Source organism: Aulonocara stuartgranti, assembly GCF_965226115.1.
Source record: "Aulonocara stuartgranti genome assembly, chromosome: 9".
NCBI lineage: Eukaryota > Metazoa > Chordata > Actinopteri > Cichliformes > Cichlidae > Aulonocara > Aulonocara stuartgranti.
This window is the reverse complement of record NC_138960.1, coordinates 5,539,092-5,564,385: the sequence shown is the minus strand read 5'-3', so window position 1 is coordinate 5,564,385 and position 25,294 is coordinate 5,539,092. Positions and strand designations below refer to the sequence as shown.

At 40.0% G+C, this 25,294-nt stretch overlaps 1 protein-coding gene across 6 annotated transcripts in view; it reads right to left on the bottom strand.

Annotated features, from left to right (window-relative positions):
- Positions 1-23,863, bottom strand: part of hecw1a (HECT, C2 and WW domain containing E3 ubiquitin protein ligase 1a) — a 99,538-nt gene extending 75,675 nt beyond the window's left edge. Inside the window, exons 1-4 of one of the 6 annotated variants that reach the window (XM_082547589.1) lie at positions 23,648-23,861; positions 13,315-13,372; positions 9,459-9,780; positions 8,157-8,264 (exon numbers count right to left, since the gene is read on the bottom strand). In XM_082547589.1, coding sequence (XP_082403715.1) covers positions 8,157-8,264; positions 9,459-9,780; positions 13,315-13,341 — 457 coding nt within the window. In that variant the 5' untranslated portion in view covers positions 13,342-13,372; positions 23,648-23,861. Of the gene's footprint in view, positions 1-8,156; positions 8,265-9,458; positions 9,781-13,314; positions 13,373-16,086; positions 16,175-23,212; positions 23,324-23,647 lie in introns of those variants that run through there. The other 5 variants (XM_082547591.1, XM_082547590.1, XM_082547593.1 and 2 more) reach the window with 5 other exon arrangements.
- Positions 23,864-25,294: the final 1,431 nt, after the last annotated feature.

The following is a 25,294-nucleotide window of genomic DNA, read 5'->3' as shown; positions in this document are numbered from 1 at the left end:
TGTTAGGGTAGAGCAGCACAATAACTAGGCTTATTAGTAGTTTCTTGAATATATTTTAACTTCACAATCTGTAATCAAATGACCTAAACCATTTTCTAAAATGAATAATGATAATAATTTAATGTTAAATACTTATTTTGTATTTATTAGTTAGTTAACATATCAAGATATGACTTGTTACTTGTGCTGTTGCAGAATGGGGTCAAAATCTTCCCCATGGTACTGAAAATGGTATCGAGTATTTAGTGTCTTCCTTTGTATCTGTATTTACTTTAAAACTCGAGTATCGTGACAACAATAACCAGTGCTCCTATTTTGTTTGTGTTTCCTTTGTAATTAACTACATTTCATTATCATAAGGTGGAGTGGTAGCAACATTGGGTTTCTCTGAGCTATAAAATTAGGGACCAGTTATTCTCCTCAGCTAGATACCAGATGTTATATTTAAGCTTCGACTTCTCAAAAAATAAAAAATAAAAAGCTCTTCAGCACCTACATCATATAAATATATTATTAACTGTTCTTATTATTTCCAAAAACAGCTCAGGCACAAATTCAATCTAATAGAAAATGATATATGGAGATAAGAATATAAAGCCATTTAAAACAGTATTGGTCCAAACTGACATAAACTACAGTACAGTGATACTGCCACTGATTTTCAGGTATACTGTGCTGTGAGGTATTATCACCACATTACTCAGCATTTATGCTGAAACTATGGATGTGCAAACAGGCTCAAAATTATATCACGATATTTCAAAGACATTTGTGATAATGATATTTATGAATGCAGAAAGAAAACACACACACAACATTTTATTGGTGACTGCAGCTGGCAGGCAAACATACTGACGTGGTTCGAGGCTGGTAGCGGCTCTGGTTGAGCCATAGCTCAAGCTTGTAAAGTCAAGTTAAAACTGGCAGTTAACTTCCAATTCACACACAGTATAGCTGTCACTTGAGAACGCACCATGTCAGAAACAAAATAATTTTTCATCCTCAGAAAGCAGGGGATGAATATACAAAGTTATCACAGATTTCCAAGTGTCAAGGACTGGAGTGTGAAGTAAAAAAGGAATTCAAAGAAAGCCACACGGTAAAGAACAAGCCTGCCAGGGGTAGGAAACAAAAGATTTTAAAGACCCTGGATTTGGATTTCAGTACAGCAAACAAACATGATATTACTAAATATCATCAACAGGCTAAATGAACTTCTGTATCCTTAGATGAGTGAAATAAATTAGCAAACAAACCAACAAACTAAATGATTTTACTATTTGTATTTGTATTTTATTGTATTTATTTATTTATTGTCATTGTCAAGAACAATGAAATTGCGTTTGGGGCTTCCATACAACCCAAAAAAAAGAAGAAAATAATAAATACCCCTTAAAACCCAAGTGTACATATTTAACCCAGTGTGACTCCAATGCAATAAGACAATCCTTAGCAATAATGTTCGTAGAAATTCAGACAAAGACCTGAGAAACATGACAAAATACAACAATGCAACCCATTCAATATTATTGTACTGTGAGATATGATATCAGATATGATAGTTATCTATTTAAGAAAGAGGGGGGGGCAGGAGGGGGAAGAGAATAAAGATATGATGCACTAATGCAGACCAGTTCATTGCTATTAAGAAGTTGGATATGGTTATTGTCCGTGAGAGGGGGGCAGAGAGTTCAGGAGCCTCACAGCCTGTGGATACAGGCTGTTGGCCAGTCTGGATGTTCTGGCCTGTATAGACCTGTACCTTCTCCCTGAGGGCAGCAGATGGAAAAGGTGGCGCGCAGGGTGATGTTGGTCCCGCAGGATACTGTGCACCCTCCTCAGACAGCGAGTGGGGAAGATATTACTGATCTCTGGCAGACTTGTTCCAATAATTCTGCCAGCTTCTTTCACCACCCGCTGGAGTGCTTGCTGATCGGCCTTGGTGCAGCTGGGGAACCACACTAGAAATCCATACGTCAGAACGCTGCTGATGGCACAGTTGTAGAAGTTACTATTGCCAAATCAAAGCAATCTGTTGGTAATAATGGTGCCACTCTGCGTGGTTTGAATTATATATATCTAGACTCTAATTTGTCCATGTAAATGGTCTTCCTAACTCACTAAGGTTAATTATGGAGCTCCACAAGCTTCCATGCTAGGACCACTTCTATTTAGATTACACACTGTTTTTCAGGCTTCCCTTAGAGTTACGTATTATCTGCATAGCAATGAAAATGTGTGCTCTCCCTCAACACGACACATATTAAAACATTCCTGCAGTTTAACAGCAGAAATGTCTTAAAAGGTTAAAGGCCGATGACTTCAGTGACACTGTGAGGGCTCCTGAAATCATTGTTGACTAGGACATGTTCTTCAGTGTTCACATTAATGCACAAATAGGAGACACACCAATTAGTTAAACTGCAGAAATGTCTTTAAGACGTAAAGGCCTGACCTCCCATTTTCTCCTTCTAAATTCAGATAAAACTCTACTTGGCCCTTAAATTCTCAGAAATATGGTATCGAACCAGATGCTTACTCTGGGTGGCATTACCTTGGCCTCCAGTAACACAGTGAGAAATCTTGGAGCCATTTTTGACCAGGCTATGTCCTTCAGTGCACATATTAAACAAATATATGGGACTGCTTTCTTGCATTGGCACAATAGCTCTAAAATTAGAAACATTCTGTCTCAGAATGATGGAGAAAAACTAGTTCATGCACTTATTACTTCTAGGCTTGACTACTCCAACTCATTATCATCAGGTTATCCTAACAACCCCTTGAAAGGTCCTTCAGCTGATCCAAATTGCTTAAAGGCCTCCTTTACCACCTTGTAAACACATCACTACTTTCCATCCACTGTTTCCTCTAATAATAATAATAATGCATTTTATTTGAGGGCGCCTTTCAGAAACCCAAGGTCACCTTACAAAAACAAAATCAATAAAAGGAACAGTAGTCATAAAATACATAAAATAAGTTAAAATTACAAAACAGAGCTTGACAACAGATAAATTCAGCATTAAAGCAAATAAGCCAGTTTAAACAGATGTGTTTTGAGCTGTGTCTTAAATACGGAGAGGGAGTCAATATTTCTTAGTGCAGGAGGAAGAGAGTTCCAGAGCCGAGGAGCAGAGCGACTGAAAGCTCTGTTCCCCATAGTAATAAGGTGTGAGGACAGAACAGTAAGATGAATAGCAGATGATGATCTGAGAGGGCGGGAAACAGTGGTGATATGGAGCAGCTCACACAAATATGAAGGAGCAGATTTATGGACACACTTGTATGTAAGAAGTAAGATTTTAAAATTTATCCTGGCTTCTACGGGAAACCAGTGAAGCTGCTGAAGAACTGGGGTAATATGAGCTCTTAACGGAGTGCAAGTTATGACCCGAGCTGCAGAATTTTGAAGAAGTTGGAGTTTATGAAGGGACCTTTCAGGGAGACCAAATAGGAGGGAATTACAGTAATCAATACGGGACGTAATAAGACTATGGACAAGGATGGCAGCAGCATGGGGAGTAAGGAAGGGACGGAGTCGGTTAATATTATGTAAATGGAAGTAAGCAGACCGGGTTATGTAATTAATGTGAGACTGGAATGAAAGAGTATTATCAACTATGACACCCAAACTCTTAACCTGAGGGGAGGGAAGGGTGGGAGAACTTTCAATGTTAATGGAAAAGCTGTGGGATTTGGTTAAGATAGATGGTGTACCAACAAGTAAAACTTCAGTTTTATTACTGTTGAGTTTGAGAAAATTGGAGGAGAACCAGGGTCTAATCTCAATAAGACAGTTTGAGAGGGAGGTAGGTGGGAGGGATGAATTGGGTTTAGAAAGGTAGAGCTGGGTGTCATCGGCATAACAGTGAAAATTTATATTGTATTTTCGGAATATATATATACCAAGAGGGAGCATATAAATAATAAATAAAAGAGGCCCTAATACTGAACCCTGGGGCACACCAGCAGAAACAGGATAGAGAGTTGAAGAATGGGATTTAAATTGGATAAACTGAGTGCGGTCTGAGAGATAGGAGGTAAACCAGGTAAGCAGGGTGTGACTAATACCAATGGAAGCTCACCGGTTCAGGAGAATATTGTGAGAAATGGTATCAAACGCCGCACTAAGATCAAGAAGGATGAGGATGGATAGGAGACCAGAATCAGCTGCCATCAGAAGGTCATTGGTAATCCTTGACAGAGCAGTTTCTGTGCTATGATTGGGGCGGAAACCAGATTGAAATGGTTCATAGAGATTATGGTCATTGAGATGTAAATGAAGCTGGGTGGCGACAACTTTTTCAAGAATTTTTGAAATAAAGGGGAGATTTGATATAGGGCAAAGATTATCAAAGTTATTGGGGTCTGCACCAGGCTTTATGAGAGTTGGGATAACAGAAGCCTTTTTCAGTGCTTCAGGAACAATCCCAGTGTTCAGGGAGGAATGAATAATACTGGTTATGAGAGGTGCTAAAGAGGGAAGACAGGCTTTAACTAACACAGTAGGGAGAGGGTCAAGTTGACAGGTGGATGACTTAGATTTTTTAATGAGATTAGACACATCAGTTATGGAGGGAACAGTAAAGCTTGAAAATAACTGACAGGAAGACAGTGGGGGAACCGGGAAGTCTACTTCAGAGTCAGGAGCTCCTAAAGAGTTAAGTTGACAGTGAATATCTGAGATTTTACAAGTGAAAAAAGAGATAAGAGAGTTGCAAAAATCAACAGAATACATGTGGGAGGGGAATGTGTCTGGAGGTTTTGTAATTTTACTGAACAATGAATAGAGGGACCTGGAGTTACCTTCATTAGAACTAATTAAACCAGAGTAGTAAGCAGATTTGGCTGAGGCAATGCAGTCCTTATAGAACAGAACATGATCATTGTGCATTTCTTTATGTACAGTAAGTCCGGTTTTCTTGAATAAGATAAGATAAGATAAGATAACCTTTATTAGTCCCACACGTGGGAAATTTGTTTTGTCACAGCAGGAAGTGGACAGTGCAAAAGTTATGACGCAAAAATTAGAATACAATAAGAATAAATACAGTACACAGCTGTACAGAATAGAATAAAATAATATACTATATACAGTAGAATAAAATAGAATAAAAATATACAATAAGATAAAAATAGAATACGAATGCTATATACAACTGAGTAAAAATACAACGATGACAGAAAGGATTATTGCACTTAGTATTATTGCACATGTGTGGATGTGTGTGTTTGTTCAGTTAAAGTCTTTGTTGTGGAGTCTGACAGCAGTGGGGAGGAAAGACCTGCGAAATCTCTCCGTCCCACACCGTGGGTGCCACAGTCTCCCACTGAAGGAGCTGCTCAGTGCTGTCACAGTCTGCTGCATGGGGTGGGAGACGTTGTCCAACAGGGATGACAGCTTAGCCGCCGTTCTCCTGTCACTCACCACCTCCACTGGGTCCAGAGGGCATCCTAGAACAGAGCTGGCCCTTCGGATCACCCTGTTCAGTCTCTTCCTGTCCCCAGCAGAGATGCTGCCGCCCCAGCAGACCACACCATAAAAGATAGCAGAAGCCACCACAGAGTCATAGAAGGTCTTCAGGAGTGGGCCCTCCACCCCAAACGACCTGAGTCTCTGCAGCAGGTACAGCCTGCTCTGCCCTTTCCTGTAGAGGGCGTCTGAGTTATGAGTCCAGTCCAGTCTGTTGTTCAGATGAACACCAAGGTACCTGTAGCTGTCCACAGCCTCAATGTCCATACCCTGGATGTTCAGTGGTTGCAGTGGAGAATGCTTGTGCCTGCGGAAGTCTACCACCAGCTCCTTGGTTTTACTGGCGTTGATCTGGAGGTAGTTCAGCTGGCACCAGTCCACAAAGTCTTGAGTCAGTCCTCTGTACTCCTTGTCGTCCCCATCAGTGATGAGGCCGACTATTGCAGAGTCATCAGAGAACTTCTGCAGGAAGCACTGGGTGGAATTGTGGGAGAAGTCTGCAGTGTAGATGGTGAAGAGGAACGGAGCCAGAACCGTTCCCTGTGGGGCCCCCGTACTGCAGACGACCCTGTCCGACACACAGCCCTGAGTCCTCACATACTGTGGTCGGTCGGTGAGGTAGTCCAAAATCCAGGTAGTGAGGTGATGGTCCACTCCAGAGTTCTCCAGCTTGTCCTTCAGAACCGAGGGAAGAATGGTGTTGAAGGCACTGGAGAAATCAAAGAACATGATTCTCACAGTGCTTCCAGCGGTCTCCAGGTGAGCGAGGGAACGATGTAGGAGGTGAATGACGGCATCATCCGCTCCAATGCCAGGCTGGTAGGCAAACTGAAGTGGGTCCAGTGATGAGCTTGTTAGGCGCCGAAGCTGAGCCAGGAGAATAGACGTTCGAGTTGGCGTCCTTTAGCTTTAAGGTGACGCAATGAGACAGTTCGATGTTTAAGGGGAGCAAATATGTTAAGAAGGTTATGAAGGTTGACATTATAATGGCAAACGAGTTCATGAGGGGTTGAGGAGCAGTGGATAGATGGAAGGTCATGGACGGCAGATGAAAAAACAGCTGGGTTAATGTTACTAATCTTCCTAAAAGTGATATTACGAGAGATACAGGTTTTGGAAGCGCTTATGTTTGCATCAAAAGAAATAAACATATGATCAGACTGGGGAAACAATGTGGCTTTACAATGGGTGGGGGTAATGCCAGAACAACAGACCAAATCCAGGATATGACCATTAGAATGGGTAGGAAATTTTATGTACTGTAGAAGCCCAAAACTTTCCAGGCAGGAGGTAAAATCTCTGGAAAGAAAGAGGGATTTTATCATTGTCCATATGAATATTGAAGTCACCAGCAATGATCAGATTTGGAGAAAGTACAGTGAAATGAGTGAGAAGAGCAGAAAATTCATTTAAAAACTCCTTGTTTGGCTTAGGTGGCCGATAAACAGTACATATGATGGTGGGGGTAGATCCAGGGAGCTGCAGTGCAATGTATTCAAATGGATGGGAGGGAGGGGCAGAGACAGGGAGCACTTTCCAGTGCCTCCGGTGAATTATCGCGAGACCTCCGCCCCTCCCCGAGATGCGAGGTTGACAGGTGTAAACAAACTCAGATGGAGTGGAGTCATTGAGAGAAACAAAGTCATTGGGCTGTTGCCATGTTTCAGTCAAGCAAAGAAAGTCCAACTTACAATCACAGAGGAGATCATGGACGAGATGTCCCTTACCAGTGAGAGAGCGGAGGTTTAATAGACCAAACTTGATGCTGGAGTTACCATGCTGGACAGGAGGCTTAGTCGATCTAGCCAGGTGGGCCAGCACATTGTGGTCGACAGCCCGGTCAGTCTTGCGGGGAGGACAACGAGTTTTTCACCAGATGGACAATATTGAGTTAGTGTCACTGATATTGAACTTCCGCCGAAGCCCTCGGTGGATATACCTGTGGCGGGGCTGGAAGGCGATGTCCGGGTAGAAGTATAGAGCCACAGGTGGAGAGACAGCCAGGCAAAAATGGAGCCGCAAAAGATCCGTAGCAGAGTACTGGAGAAGAGCTGTCGCCGGGTGATGAATGATGGATAAAAAAACCCAGGTGAGCACGAGCCACACCAACACCCTGTGGAGCCGCATCTTAATCAGGGCCGAGCACTGAACACAAACGGAAGGACCGAACAACCAGCTGACAGCTGCAGCGCAAGCAATAGGAGCCCGCAAATGTTGCGAAAACAAGTCAAAACAGGGTTGCGCCTTAGATACTTGGTTCACATTGTCGTCAGCAACTGAAAAAAAATTATAATAAAAATAGTAATAGTAATAATAATAACCGGTGAGCAGCGGCAGCCAAGCGCGGCAGCGTTCACTCGACCGGAAGCCACATCTATGTTTTGCCTGTCATATGGAGCAGGTGGTAGAGTCGTGCTTGTTTGAGATATTTGTTTTCATTTGGGTCACAAGTCACCAGCTGCTAATATCATCTTGACTGTAGTTTAACACTAAAGTTTTACCTTTTTGACACGACTGACTGCGTATGTCCACAATTCCCCCCAAAAATCCAATATAACGTGAGTGACGTGGAATCGTTTGTTTTACTTTATATTGTGAGCTGTTTGGTGAAAGACATTCACATTTTCTTAGAGACAAAGTGTTCCCTATATTAACAAAAAAAACATTTTTTATTACTCACGTTCACTGAAGTGGGAGCTAGAATCAATTTTCCAGACTATTTGTCCTTTGTGAGATCCATTGATGCCTCGGTTCTTGTAGTCCAGAAAGTTCTCCGATAACGTCTCATCTGGAAAGAGAGATGAATGAGAGCTCAAACCATACTGCACGTCCAAGCTTCTGAATTTCTTTCTGTAATGTATTGGCAACAAAATAAAATGATAGCTGAAACTACTGGTATTCACTTATACAACTGGACAAGTGGAAATCCTTTGCTTTGAGATAAAGTAAACTCTGGTTTTACATATCAGGACATGATTATTTGGCCCTTAGCACATCTGAAAATTAAATAAGCGCTTTATGTATGAATGTACCAGTCTGTTTTATCGTTGTGGAGAAATGTTGGCCCACTATTGATTTTAAACAATGCTTAAGTAGTTTTAGGTTTCTGATCCTTCGCTTACGTACGGCTCTCCCGTGGTCTTGCTGCGTCATTTTAACAACACCACCATGTCCACCACGAACTCTTCTGTGTACCAGAAGGTTTCCCAAAGTGTTACTTTATTTAAGTTACAGCCCACTAAAGGTGGTTATACAAGATACTGAATCATAGGGTGTAAATAATTTTTCACTCACTGCTTCTGCATTTGGCTTAGTGTTTATTAAATAAATAATTTATGATATAATAATACAACAATTATTTCTTCTAACATAACAGCTCATGTGCTGTTGCTCATCTCGGGTTGTATTTACCTCATTTTAAGACCTGCCTGATATGTAAAACCTTGGAATTAACTGGGTGTACTTTGTTTTTAATGTGACTGTATGTTTGCAGATATTGCCTATCTAGAACAGACTACCTGATGCATGACATGCCTGCTTGAATGAAAATCTATATCACAGACTTCAGAGCTATCAGCTTTTTCAGAGAAGAGCACTGAAGTTACATTGTTGCTTTGTGTCTTAAAGCTTCATTAGCAAGCCTACATGTTACCATTAGTCAAACAATAACATAAATACATACAGAAAAGTAAGTAAGGTAAATGACTACAAGTGGTTTGTGCATGCTGTAATATCCAGTTTCTAACTAACCACTTGTGCTCTCTATTTACACACATCTTTGATTTATTTTCCACCTCTGGGACTTATGCTGCCATTTTTAAACAAAGACAAATGGCACTAAAATCATGACGTGATAACCATCACAGCAGAGGACAGCAAACCAGAGTAGCATACTGTACAAAAACAAATAAGATTTTTTTAACACTACTTTCAGAGTCAATATATTTAAAACTCTAAAATCTCAAAGCACGTGACATCTTACCAACTAAATACATCCCAATCCAGTCTCCAGCATCCACTTCTTCCTTGATGTCCCATGTGATCACCAGGTCTTCGGACTGGCCTATGATGTAGTGGGAAGAGCTGATGGTAAGAGTGGAACGTGCATCTGGAGAGACCAGATCAGTGTCGCTGGTGGAGCGTGACAGTCCCAACATAAAAGCATCCTGGTTCAGGCCATTGACAGCAAAGGACTCAGGGCCATAGCTGTGCCGAACCGCATCCTTACAGCGCTGGCGGGTCTGGCTGCTGCGAGTTGGGGATGCCATGGCCGCCAAGCCCAGGAACCGATTTTGGTACAAGTTCTGCAACGACATACACAGAAAGAAGCTTTTAGCAGAATCAAAGCTACAAAAACACGAAGTACCTACAGTGGTTGAAAATTTGTGGCCTCTTTAAAATGTAAAAGTGCATTTTCATATACAATATAACTTTATTTGACCGGCTTTTGTAAAAACAAAATAAAAAATAGAAATCTGTCAAAAACTTGTTTAAAACAATAAAGTGACTGAATTCACGTTTTTATACACATTTTGATCACTATGGTGGTCAGTGCTCTCTCTTATGCTGCAGCTTGGTGGACACCAAAACAAAAAATATCCTCAATATCAACTCGATCACACAGTTGCACAACAATGCAATGATGATGCGCTGATAACAGAAAACGGTCATGTATTTTAATGTTGTCTGATGACTGACGTCAAACACAGATCTTCTTCCAGCTAGAAGCAGAGCAGCTTGTGTTTGCTAACACAGCAATATTCTGTTAATCGTTTAGCAGATTGTTTTTTAACTGTGACCAACAGCTGAAATGCAAGCCACTAAATCAGTGTTAAATCAGCCTGCCAGTCATCCTGTGCCACTGTAGGGACGCACCACTGCCTCTGCTCTTCTAATTTGACACTTCCAATCGAAAAAACAATCATGGAATTTACCTTCACCTTATTATTATGTGTGTATAGTCTGTGCTTTATCTCTTAGTTATAGTAAGTCTGTGTGCCCTAAGTTAATATGCTGATGTGTCAGCTTGTGGGTCCCATTTGAACACTGACAATGAGCCAGTTAGATGATGACACAGTTTTTGTAATTCTGTCTCTGTACTGAAGCTCTTAACAGTTTTTAACAAAAGCATGGCATTCAATTCAATTCAATTCAATTTTATTTATATAGCACAACAACAGTCACAATCACAACAACAGTCGCCTCAAGGCGCTTTATATTGTACAGCAGATCCTACAGTAATGGTAGGATCACAGTAGAAATTACAGCCATTCTGAGATATATAACCACATTTTCAGAGTCTCAACAGGAATTGGTCAACTGATGTACAAGCTGTTTCATGGTCAGGTCTATTAGGTCTCTGCCTATTATTCCTTGGCAGCCACACAAATAAAATATATGTAGGGCACTCTGAATGTTCAACTTGGATGTGTCAGGTTTTCACCGAGGCCATCAATATGCTGAAAAAATAAAAATAAACCTATCAGAGAGAAAGCAAAAACTGGCCAGTGCTTTCTTTCTGTTGTATCACTTACATCCAGCAACACCAAAAGGCCTGGAAGACTCAGAACAAAACTTATGTGGGCGATACCAGAATTCTTTTCTTGATTAAGAAAAATAACTTGATGTCCAAAGTGTACAATCAAGAGACAGAGAGGGTTACAAGAATGGCAAACCACTAGTTACCCTCGGCAACTGGAAGAGCCTGCAAAGTTCTACAAAAAATTAACTTGCGCCAGAATGATGGGAAGAAAACAGCATGGAGGAGGAAAGGCACAACTCGTGATCTTCAGCATACCATGACATCTATCAAACATGGTGGAGACATGGGCACACTCATCATTCTTTGTATTTACTTGGTTTATTTTTGTCTCATATTAGAATTTTTGGATGATCTGAAACATTTCAGTTTGACAGACTGTAGAGAGGTGGTGCTGAAGGTTCTATGATGTCTTTTATATTTGTGAAAGCCAAGGCCTATTAACTTTTTGTTAGTATGATTAACTACAACTTTGCCAGCATAAAAAGGATTTGTTTGACAGCACTCACTGTCAATACAACGGAAAAGTCCAAGGAGCTCAGTGAAGAGCTATGAACGAGGATTGCAGATTTACACAAGTTGTGAATGTCTCTTAGAGCCATTTCTAAGCAACTCCAGATTCCAAGATCATCAGTCCAAACAACTGTATGAGAGTACAAGTTATTTGGATGTGTCACCGCTTTGCCAAAGTCTGCAAGAAGACCCTCAGATTAGTTAGGGTGTTCAGGAACAACTCAGGTCAACTGACATGAACTTAAAGCTGCTGCAACACTAGTCTCACTGTTGACAGTGAAGCCAGTTTTACATTATTATGGACAGAGGGTGCTGACCAAAATAACATGAAAACGTCTATCGTTTCATTTTACGCTATTGTTTGTGTCGTGGTGTCGCAAAATAAACTGTTTACGGCAATATTTTTTCATCGTTTTGATGGACACTGTAGTTGCCATATTAATTTTTTAAAGTTCTCTCTTTATCTTATATTTAAAACAGACAGGCGACTGTTTTCACGCGTTGCCGTTAGGAACAACGGCGGTAAACCCAGCCGCCGTCCTCTTCTTTATTTTCCACATAAACCTTTCACAATAAAGCTTAAGATCCTGTTGAGATTTTTCAAAATAAACTGAAATGATGACAAACAGACAATACGAGGACCTTATTTCTAAACGAGGGGCTAGCATGGACATGGTTCTGAAAAGTCTGACACGGACCAGAAAACTGTACTATGCAAATTATGAAGGAAACCGGTCCCCACCCCAGACTCAAACACGACAAACCTCTTCTACCACCTACGCAAGGATCACGTGAAAGAGTAATCAAAGAGAGTTTAGGGAGGAGAAGCAAAAAAAGAGCTGTCAGGTGCTCAAAATCAACCTTAGACTCAAACATTAGAACAGGCCTTTCCCCACAGCACGCCGTGTAATAAATACGCACAAAGAAAATGGCCATTACAAACTTGTATCTAAAAATATGTGGTTTCATGCACTGGTGAAAACACTCGACTCGCAGTACAGGTAAAAGCCAGAAAAATAATTCATATGGACTCTACCAATTTGAAAAACTGCCTGTACCGGACTCCAAGTGAGACCACAGGATGCTTTGACACTGCTGACGTCAGCGGATACAGCCCAAGGTTCAAAAGATGACAACATTGTTGAGAAATTGGGGAATTGATTATTTAAAGTTCAGGAAAGAAGCAGAGCAGCATGCACTGACTAAAGTAACTGACCTTGATTACAACTCACTGCCCACTCTATCGACACAGTACTGTACTTCATGTGAACAAAGGTGTACCGTTTAAAGAATAAGCAGACCAAAATTAGGTGCCAGTTTTGTTTTTGTTCTCCTTTCTTTACATTTGAATGTTTCTACCCAATAACTGAAAACTGTTTGTTTGTATACAAAAAACTGATGCCGTGTAGAGGTAGTTTTTTTTCTTGTACTATGACTACTTTATTTCTTTGGAACTGACCAAAGTTTTAAGTTTTCAGTTTGTGAGTGTTGTTCTGTAGCACTTTAAGCTGTAAGTCGAGTCAATTAAGGTTTTAGTTTATCATATATAGCTATGGTATTTATTTAAAATACAGTTGTGGAGTTTTTACAGTTTACAAATAAGATTTTTTTTTATCGTCCAACCAGTGTGTGTGTGTGTGTGTGTGTGTGTGTGTGTGTGTGTGTGTGTGTGTGTGTGTGTGTGTGTAAAATTTGCAGCAGCTTTCGTAAATGCACAACAGAAGCTGGGTGGAGGTACACATACAAAGAAGCTGGAGAGTGATTGCAGGAAGGAGGGGGCACTGACCTTGAAACTACAGAGCTGCATCAGCATAATGACCAGTCAACCCAAAGCAGACCAAAACCTGAGGGAAGTGGGAGGAGAACGGTGGGGTGTTACAAACCACAGAAACAAAAAGCAGAAGCAGTGAATGCAGAGGAGAAAGTGAAGTAGGGTGTTAGGGGGGGAAACATCATCATCATCTTTTCATACTTCATCTTTATCAGATAAAAATATGAATACTTCAAGAAAAGAAGCACAGATGGAGAAACAAGTGGAAACAGAGACATGGAGAACACACAAATATAGCACAGATAGAACAGACAAATAGACTCAACACAGTTACAACACATACAACAAAAATCACTTTTCATGTGCATCTGCAGATGTTCACATGGTCAGTGTTCCTGCAGGGGAGAAGCAACCCTACAAAAATTAACAAGAAGTCTCTGAATGTTGTTTTCTGTGAATTCATCACAACCTGAAAATATGAAACTTCAATAAAAAATAAATATCAGTAAAAGAATAGATAGGATGAAGACTAACTATTATGGGATGACTGGGCAGTAGCTGTGTCACTCTACGTAACCAAGGGTTAACGGACTAGCAAAAAAGTGCCACGGATCCTCGCTCTCCACACAGCCCCAGGCCTACTATCACTGTGTTATATAAGCAAACAGCCACCCTGGCTCATAAAATGTCCCGAGGCACTGAGGGAAACACACCATTAGTGTTGCAATATACACAATAACTTGCAGTTTCAAGCAAAACGTAGCATTACTTCCACATGTGGGGCAACAGCGGAAAAAGTGTTGATTTGTAGAAGCAAAACACTAATATATGCTCATTTGTTCAGCCTTGAAGAGAGCATTTTCTGAGTTTTCTGAGATTCTGAGAAGTTCTGGACTATTTTGTTGTTTTTTCTACCTCTGCTATGGAAGTTACGATTTTGGTTTGGATTTTCCATAAATGTCTGTCTGTAAAGGTGAAAGCTCAGAAAGTTTAGAAAGAAAACATTGTAGAGGTGTAGATTGGGCTCAACAATCCATTAAAATGTAAACATAATTTCCTCTGGGATTAAAAAAGTATTCTGATTATGAAATTTGGCTTACATCTTAATGACCTTGAAGACTGTGGCCTACAACGTAAGATTAGCCTTACTCAGGGCAGATACACATGGAGACACAAAAAAAAGGAAAGAAGAGAAATAACAATTTAACATAAACCAGTGACACACCTGGCAGGGCCTCCTTGGATGAGGGTGTCTAGTCATAATGGCCAAAACACCCGATGAATACTGACGATGTGTCCCAAATTTTAATAAGATAATCTAGATCACATCTCTAATCACTAAACCTAACCGAAAAATTGCAGATTAGCTTGGGTAAAAGACCGAAAGTTGAGGCACACAACGATGTGTCCCGTTGGTAAAGTTTCTGGGCTGCCTTTCCTCATAACAGCCATCCCTCAAGATTCTCTCCATTTAAAGCAATGCATTATCAGGGACTATAACATCTAGTCCTTTTACTGAATCATGTATTAGTTGAACATTGACAAAAAGTCTTGTAACCATTATTCTAACAAATGTTGTGTACAGCCAAAATATAGAAAGTAATGCATAAGGATTTAAAATATAATTCCATATTCCACCGCTAACATCTCCTCTAAGGTCACCAGATTGATCTGAAGGGCAAAGTGCTAATAATGCCATATACAGCTATTTAAAACTTACTGCCACTTTTTATATTGACAACAGAGAGTAATACAGGGAATGATGTGTGGCCATTCTAAATATCATGATATGTTATTCTGACTTTGTTATGTACATCAGAGTAACAGGTTCTAACCATTTAAATACATAACAATTTGAATACATGCGCACTGTTCTGAATAAATATACATTCTGAGGGTGAAATACTTTTTTTTTAAATTTGATATTTATTATTAAACATTTTCACCTTAATAAAAAAAATGTATTTAAAAAAAATAATTGTATTGAAATTTATGTCAGATATATTAAAATTGGTTTCGATTATCTCTTTTATTATCTCCAGTATCCTTTTGTTTCTTGTCTAGTATTTGTCTTTGTTTTAAGTGTTTCTGTCAAGTTCTCTTAGACTCTTTTGCCTTATTTTTAGTTTACCCCCCAGTGTCTCCTAGATTTAGTTCAGGTGTGTGTAGGTCCCCAGGTGTCTCCACCTAAGGCCCACCCTAAACAACACCCTGATCTGATGGCAATAATTTATGAAATAAACAATCAGATGTGACACCAGCTATGAAACCATCAACTAAGCAGCAAAGTATTTGCGTAGGTGACAGGTTATTTTCCCATTGACTTATACACAACCAAACTTTATTATGCAAGCACAAGAGCTGCCTCCCTGCAAGTTTGCAAAATGTCTGCATTCCCACAAGCACACCCAGCAGAGCCCCTTAAAAGGAGAATGAATCCAATTAAACCATGTCTTCTTCCTGCCCTACGACAGAACTTTGCCAATCAAGTACCAGAGACTAACCCCCAACATGTAATTAGGAACAATTCAACCCTCACCCTAAAGTATTTCCGTGCTTCTGTGTTTATTATTAGCCCAACAATAGCTCCAAAGATAGCCATGCAATGGCATATCATTTTATGTAACTAGTCGAATTTCAGTAACTCTCCAAAATCTGGCTTGAATTTCGCCTCTAAGTCTACAATGTCACAGTCATAAAGCCGGGACTATGCGCAGGATTTTTCACTGTGAGCTCAGCCCCTAGTTCCACTGTAACATCCTCACTTAGCTAGAGGAGGAAACTTACCGCAAATAATCAGAGCTGGTGTTGGCAAGCAGGAAAAACATCACGTAGGCACCTTTTCTGGAACACCAACATAAACTTTGCTCACCAGCTGGACCACTTGCCAGATTTGCCTCCCTGCAACTTTGTCCATTTGCCAAAAATGAAAAGCAAATTGAAGGATTACTCTCTGGCCAGACTGCAGAGTATCTATGAGAAGCAGAAGACCAAGAGATGTAACAGGACTACTACAGACTGACCTACTACAGGAAAAGCAGCTATGCTAAAAACGGCCCAGAGGTTAAAGAATGGGAGACAAAAATTTGAATAAGACAGAATATGATTGAGCCTGCAGCAAGAGTTTAATTTTCTTCCATTAATCAGGATAAACAACAAATCTTTAAATGCACTTGTTCTATTTCTGTGACTAAACACAATACAGTAAAAGTTTATGTACTCAAGGACAGTCTGACATCTGCGACTGGAGAGTCAGGTCATATCTGCACGTCAGTGTGAATGAAAAAATGATCAATATTACATCCCAACACACTGATACCTTATGTTCATATTTTCTTACTCACCCTTCTATTTTCTAACAGCCTGACTAACAGTTAAAGATACACTGAGTACACACTCACTGACTACATATGCATCAAAAAAACAATGCTCATGTGTGACACACATATGCAAATAAGAGAGAAGACAAAAACTATACAGTCACATTCAAATCCCTACAGTGCTCATTAGTTTCATAGCTACACATCAGTACAGTGCCATAGCTAGCTACACTAAGGCAAAACTCTCCTAGGAAATGTCCCCACTTGTACTTCCTGCTTATTCTTACATTTGCACAATTAACTGGTATAATCACATTCAGTCCAGTATGGGAGAGATTTGGAAGCCTTTACTGTGATAGCACTACAACAGAGAGCTCCCTGACCAATATAAGCACATGAGAGCAACATGGACTTAACATAATGATTTTCATGAACACGTTTCATGAGTTTCATGAACACAGTATTGCAAAACACAGTGTACTACAGAACTAGTATTAATCTGAGTGATGACCTGACTATCATCAGGAATGTGGTCACTTAGTAGAGTCTTCACTTCATCTCAAAACTGGCCATTGGCTATGGTTAGGATTGGATTTTGTATTAGGCTCATAATAAATAGTCACTTTCGAATGAAGTTTCATTCATACAATCAAATATTCTTTCAGCACAGCTTGTAACACTAACTGAACCCAAACCCATTCATTTTGTAACAGCGCTAAATTTGACCCCCCCACCCACTGGTGCTTTTAAACTAAGACTGGACCCATTTGCTAATGTACCCGTCGATCTTATTGGTCCCTGTAAATAATGTACTGTAGACCTATAAACAGAATCAAAGCAAATTGCTAAAACGACTTAATACAAAGTAACAATCCGCTCAATTCTGAATCAGAAACATGACCTGTGCTCTTGGTAAAACCTAATAACAAACCGAATATCAATACTTCTATTTGTACTTTAAACAGATCGAGAGCAGATTGCTGATGCAGTGAAGTCTTAGGCTATACCATCAATGCGGAGCTCTAATGGTTTTCCCAGCAATGTCAAGCAGTTGCTGGGGAAAAGGACATTTTGAACTTGGTTTAAATATAATGTAATGTTTTTATTTTTAAAAGTAAGTTGGAGTTACTCCATCAAATTACTCTATCATTTAACAGAACTACACACAATACAGGAGAAAAGATCTGCAGATTGATTACAACATTGCAGTGTCAGTCTAGTGTGTTTGGTGTTGATGTATGTCTTTTGTTGGAGATCATTTTATGTACTGTAGCCAATAACAGTTGAGAATAGGAAAAAACCTAAAGTGTACTGAAATGATACAAGAGGTCCTGCCCAGAGAAGGTTAGACTCCTGTTGTTCTCCCATGTATTTGGGACACACAAACATTGAGTGTATCTGCTACAATATACAGTACAAAAACTTTGAGAACTACAATAGAGTTCCCATAATGCTTAAAGGTGTACACAAACTCCAGTGAGTAAGTCCATGCAACTTCAGTTCTGTTATTTAACTGTCAAGCAGCAGTTTTAGATGCGGATTGAATATTTTGACTGATACTGTTTGCATGTAATGAAACTTGCAGATACTAGTTCTTCCTGTTAAGATCTGTTTGTGTCCCTACATTTCCATTCTGCAGAATAACGCCTTCCACATGAGTGTTTCTTGCACACAAAGCTGGTAAGCTGGCAAAGTAAATTTAGCTTTTGTTTCGTTTTGTTTTTTATTGTTCTTGAGTTTTTGTCTGTGGGATTAAAAATTCAATGGAAAGACAGCTTAATGAAACTGAGGTCTACCACAATACTGACCACAGTTTAATTTCTTAAGGAAAAACACTTTTAGGCCATAAACAGCATGCTATGTTTGCCCTGATGCTGTGTGTGCAGTAGTGTTATCCAAGAAGTAAAAGAAAGAAAAAAACGGGTTGTGAGATACTAAAAATCATAACAGCATGCCGATTTATAATAGTCTTAATACCAACAATAGTCTTCTCAGGCTGTGCCATATCTCATCATCTGTGATAATACTGGTTTAAATTGTTGCATGGTATGAAAATGTCATACTGCAATCGCTTCTATAGCAACGCCATGCACTTTCTATAGTGCACGCAGCAGCAACAAGACAAGCCGGGATATATCTGAGAGCAAGAGCCACATGTCAGCCTCCGATGAGTCGAAAAAGACAGCTACTTCAAAAACCTCCAATAAAGCGCATTAATTAGCAAGATATTGTTCCCATTAAAGGTGGAAACAACACACAACTGAGCTACAGACGAGGACACACTAACAGCTGGTGATGTTCGATATAAATGTAAACAAATAACTCCACCAAGTGTGGCAGGAGCACTCGCAATCTGCACTCCATTAGACAGAAAAAGTCAAGAATGAATGGAATTTACTAACGTAGTCACATGTAAAAAAGGACCTCTTTAGGCAGCTGCTTAAAAAGTTGGACCAAGACACAACATATTTGATATTATATTATATTGTGCAAATGACCCTACAAAGTGGTGGCAACAAAGTCAAGCAGCACAACGAACCTCCCAAAGCATTCCTCATAAAGGAGTTTGAGAGGTCAGTAAAGCTCCAGTTTCACACTAAATTAAAGAGTTCTCATAAATGCTAACGTGGTTGGCATGTTTTTTGCACTACGTCAGACATCTTAAATGGTGCTGTTACCGTGTGTTATTCTAATCTTTTCCCATTTTTTTAATAACAGCATTTTTTGCTCTGTTTTCCCCAGTGGCATTGCAAATGGTATTAAGTAGTGGTGCACCGGATCAAAAATCTCACGGTTTTAAGTCACGGATCGGATCAATTTTCGGATCAGCAAAAAAGAAAAAAAGAAAATTTTTTAACATTTACTTATTAACTTTTTAAGTATTTTTTGCCTGTTAAAAACATTCAACTCAAGACTCATTCCACGCAATTATATAAAAACTAATTAAGGTGCAATATAGGGCAGTACAGGGCTTTATATCTACCACTCCGCTGTGATATAATGAGCGGTCACGTAGCTTTCCGTTGACCTGGAGGTCCACCCGTTTGTAGTTGGGCAACAGAAGATGCCTGGGACAGTTCAGCCATAACTTTAATCTTCTCCTGCTCATACATGCCTGGGTACGATCTTGCCACTAAAGCAGACGCGCATCATAGCGTGGCTCAAGCACGTTCATCATAGTTTAAACCCCTTGTTTTGCACAACAGAATACGGCCTCCCGTCTGCAGCTAAACACCCCAACAGCTTCTGTAATAGCTTTAGCCCGGTCGGATTGGGCAGCAAAGGGCTGCTTAAATGCTGCAAACTCCTCTGCTCCTCTACTTGGACTGCTAGCGCTGGCCATAACTATCGCTTGACAGACCCACCACGTGCACCATACACATACTTTTTTCTTCTTTATCGAATCTTCGGATCACGTGCGTGCCGAACCGTGGAGTGGGATCGGTTCGGATTACGGATCAACCGTGATCCGTTGCACCACTAGTATTAAGTATCTTTTTTTCCCTTGGTTTCAGCACAGGCTTTAAAACTCTAGTGTGGAGGATCAGATTGGGTCTGTTGTGCTAAAAGTGGTAAAGTAGCGCAAGTTATTTAAGAGGATGAGTCTGGGGTCCTCCCTCTGTAGACACTTAACACAGCCCATTTTGATGCACAAAATCAAATTAACTTTCCTGGGAATAAAGAAGAATTAATTCCTTCCATATTTTATTTAGATGAGAAAAGTCATTAAAATCAAATTATCTCTCAGCATTATTTGAATCGTTCAATATTAAAATATCCACAATTTAGCCATGATAAAATTATAAAAGGGATGTTAAAGGACTGAAACAAAAAAACTGCTATTATGCCACATCATTAGGAATAAAGACCAATGGCATACTCTGCTTCTTATAATGTCCCAGTAAACTTGATAAACATGTTGTACAGTTGTCGCTACTGTCTAAATCAAACCAAGTGACACAAAGCAGTGACTGCTAACAAACACACACAAAACTGAAAACACTGAAAATCTTTACCAGTCCCCAACTACACACAATTCAATTGCAGATGTTGTTTTTGTTTAAAGCTTGCAATACTAGGACAATCATATTAGAGACAGAAATAATCCATGATCAAACAATTTCCACTTTATTAATCAAGTTAGTTGGTTGCAGCAGTTGCTGTCATCATGCAGTTAATGGCCACTTTATGATAGTTTGCACACTTTTTTCTCTCACTTGAAAGGTTAAACAGCTAGAAAACAGTGTAAGTGTTGCTTACGTTGAGTTTTTTTGTATTGTGAGCTTTGATACTCACCAAACTATAATAAGTGCTGGTAGAGCTTCTGACTGCGTATAACTTTTCTCTGCAAAACTCACTAAAAAGAAACCTTTAAACTACCTTTAGTCCTTTAAACGTCTTGAATGAAAAAAGCTACAGGCTACACTTCTCATGCAGTGATAGTCTTCTATCAAGTACACTTTTATTACTGGAAATCTGCCTCTTCTGTTTCTTGCATATACATTTAAGCAGTGTCTTTTAACAGGCTGAAGTATGAAATGATTACATTACAGCTAAGTGGCAGAAGCTGCTGCACTTATCCTAAATTATTCCATTTTTCATATTTCTTTTTAAACTATTGTTTGGCTTATTTACAGTATTCCTGCTTGCTTAGATCAATTTTTATGTTGTCATTTATTCTGCTGAAAAACTGTCAGGTGTCAGGACATAATGTTAGGCAGCCAGCTGTGGCAGGAACATCATGGTAGTTTTAATTATTATATATCATTACCTGATCACCACTCAACAGCATTTTCCCATATTGGGTGTTGTTTTGATTGTATCCAAGTTGCCATGACAGTTAGCATGAGCAGACAAAGACATGTTTAACCTGCTCTTGCTACAGTAACTGTGTTGCTCCTCTTTCTGTACATGTTGACCTGACTTGGCCTCTCTCCAGCCAAACAGAAAATGTTGCACTTCTATTTGCTTTGACAGAATTCTCTCGATAAATCTGACTTTCTTCTTGCCAGTGTAACTAATATGTTTTTACATATGCAATCCACAATGATGCTGAATTATGTAAAGATAATGCAACATTCAGCTGATTGGATCAGAACTTGTGTTACATTTAATTATGAATAAAGAAAATCTGGGTAAAGTGCTTAATTTTTTTTTATTTTCACTATGAGATTATTCTGTCTTGTGTTTTAAATCAAATGAGTGTTTCACCTTAGCCAAAAGTCACTCATTGTTTAGTTCTGTTGGAACAAAACAACAAAGTTTTCATCTACCTGGTGTATCCAAATGTAATCTCACAAGTGAAGATCTATAAAACCAAAATGCATGGAAGAGAATTCATTTGAAAACAATTAATTTCAGGTTTCTGAAACTACACTTGGTTCGCATGAAACCTAACCCTACCCCCAAGTAGTTCAACATCCACCTGGTGAATGTTAATATTAACTAACAATCAAAATAAATAACTGAGAAATAATTATGATTATGCTTTTTTCAATAATCAGAGACCCCAATCAAACAGAAGAATGGATTGGTTAAGCAGGGATTTCCCTTAAAATAACAAAGTGCTTTTCTGGTTTATCATGCTTTAAATCTGACAATCCATTAGAAAAATCCTTTTCACTTGAGCCTGCTTGATTAACATTTCTTAGCATAAGAAGGTGAACCACTCAAAGAAAACAGTGCTTGTCAATTTCAAATTGCTTATCGTTTTACTTATTGCAATGCCCACAGAAAGATAAACATAAAAAGCTTATCTTCAGAGCTCAGGTCACAAAGATGTGCTCAAACCTCTTAGGCTTTCTAGTAGAAACATTATTCAGCCCTGTGTGACTTACAGTGGAGTGGGTGATACATGAAAACATCAGGGTCTGGTTCTCATATTCATCATAAACAACCTGAGTTCACCTCTGGTGATAGCCAACCACTGCAGACTTGCATGCAGTTAAAGGAACTATGAACATCATTGACATTATACAACAAAAATACTGCATATATGAGAATATCCACCATTAATTAGTACCAACCATACCTATGTGCATAATTATGAATATGTTAAAAATAGCTGGTGGCAAATCAGTGGCATCCATTCAGAAGCGGAACAGAAAACCCAGCAAAAAATAGGTTTGCCCTATTGATACTGGAAGATCTGAGTTCATAGTAAGAACCAAATGGTAGTGTGCAATACCTAGTAAACGTTGCCTTTTCCCCATTGTTACAGGGATTTATGTGGGTCACAATTTACTCAGCAGCTTGACAGCTAGACAAACACCATCACTGGTGATATGCATCCCTTCGTGGCTATACCTTTTCTATTATTATTATTATTATCATGTCTCCAAAGAACAGAAGCAAACAAAAGGAAATACACAGATCATGTGTGGCTCCAGTATTTAAGAGGATTTTGTGGATGGGAATCCTCGCACAAAGACCGGAGGGGGTAAGCCTTTCTCTTGTATAGCCTGCTCGTGGTACATTACAAATAAGGAGGAAGAACTCAGTGCGACGCTGTAGGGCCCCGACATCTTCAGCGCCAATACATTCACGCCAAACATCATTCAAGAAATTAATTAATTTAATGCAGCGCTGCTTACCAGAGAAGGGCAAGGTTTTCACTGAAACATGGCTTAATGTCTTCATACAGCAGTCACCACCCTTCAATTCGGCACGTGTAATACAGCTGACACAGTCTCAATTTAGATGTTTTATTACACAAAATAACAACTTTAAAGGATGTTACGCCCTTGCAGCAATAGAAAATTAAGCTACTGGGGAAACACGTTTGGCTTTAAAGTAAACCGCCTCTGAAAAGGCACTCTGTCTAAATGCTGCGGCTATGTACTTGATATTTTTGCTGACGTTATGTACTGTTACAATAAATCACTCACTGTTTAAACAATTCAGCGTAACGTTTCCTCCACACGGAAGAGAATGACATAAATGCGGGTTACCGAACGCTGGGCCCGCTGCTGGAGACTGGCAGGATATGACACTACATCAACGTTAAGGCAACAATGGAGGCGACCTACCTGGGATAAAATAACCTGCCGGTGGATCATTCTCCAAAGGTAAGGGTGGGAATTCAAAGAGGTACACGCTTGCTAATTTCCATCGAGCTCCATTTCGTAGGCAAAGTGCAGTAGGAGTGTACACAAACGGCGTAGTGAGTCAGGGCCGATGAGGCACGCGAAAGAGGCTTCAGTCACATCCTTCACTCTTTCTCTGGACCAAAGTAAAGCTAGCAGCAACCGCGAGCACGTCCCAGGATGCGGCCAAAACACGCCGTCAGAAAACCGAATACCGCGAAGTTTTTGGTCAGTATTTTCCGAACTCAGCTTATCTGATATAATGAAATGTGACGTAATACTTTGTGTGGAAATCTATTCTATCCCAAATATTATTTTCTTACAGTTTGTTGCATGACAATGTAAGAATGCGATTTCCGGTGGAACTTCCGGTCGTTTGAGGCGAATTTCTCGAGCTTCACTGAGCTGGGTACCAGTGTCTCTCAGCCAATCCGAAAGCGGGTTTTCTGCCTCGCGTGCGCTACCTCCTCATCTCTACTCCCTCCGCTCATGTACCTAGTTACGCGCACGCGATAGCAAGCGCTCGCATTACTCCCACCGCCAAAACAACAGAAGCTAAAGACGGAAAGACGAAAGGAAAGCTGGAACTTAGTTCAAGCAGGAAATGCGACTCCGTCCCAGGCAACCGTGTTCTCATTGTCGATGCTGTGCCTGCAGAACAGACATTTTCGTATGTATATGAATACAGGTTGAGGATGAGTACAAGTGAAAGCTGGAAATCCCGTATTTCTGAAAATGTTTTCGTGTAAAGCAGTGTCGCTTTCAAGCTGCCAGCTAGTGACTACAGCTCCGGTTACCTAGGTGAGCCGTTAACGTATTTACTAGCAGGTAGTATGTCAATCAGCAGTATTCTTTGCTTTCATTTATGGCCACTTCAGTCTTTTCAGCGAACGTTTATCAAGTGTCACCATTTGTCACTTAAATTTGCCAAATACAATTCTCTTTCTGTCTCCCTGAGCCACACACTTCCAGTGTTGACCTGGCAACCAGACACCATTGATAAAGCCGCAGGTGAAGTGGGCAGGACGTCATAAACTCTCAGGGGAGCCACCGAAGGCACTACCAATGAAAGTGTAATGCAGTGGAGTCTTTCTGTGCAGATAAACAGCCCCAAAGCATAATGTTTCCACCTCCATGCTTGGACTGTGGGGATGATGGGTTTTTTTTGGTCATACTCTGCATTTTTCTTCCTCCAAACATGGACGGTTCAATCAGAAAGCTAGATTTAGTTTTCATCAGACTGCAGCACTCTCTTCCAAGCCTTCTCTGAATCAGTTAGCTGTTCATTGGCAAACTTAAGGATGAGCTCGTACTTATGAAACAAGATCTTGCAGGGAGATCCGGACTGAGGGTGATTAATGGTCATTTTTTATTTCTTCCATTTCTGAATAATCGCACCAACAGTGGTCACCTTCTCATCAAGTGTTTTTTGCTGATGGTCTTGTTGTCCACCTCAGCCTCGTGAGGGTCTCCAATCTTGTTCCTGACATCCTTTGACATCTCTTTGGTCTTGCCCATGGTGGTGGAGATGTTGGACTGGAAAAAATGGATTTGTGTTATAGACATAACAAATTGACATCAGGAGTATTT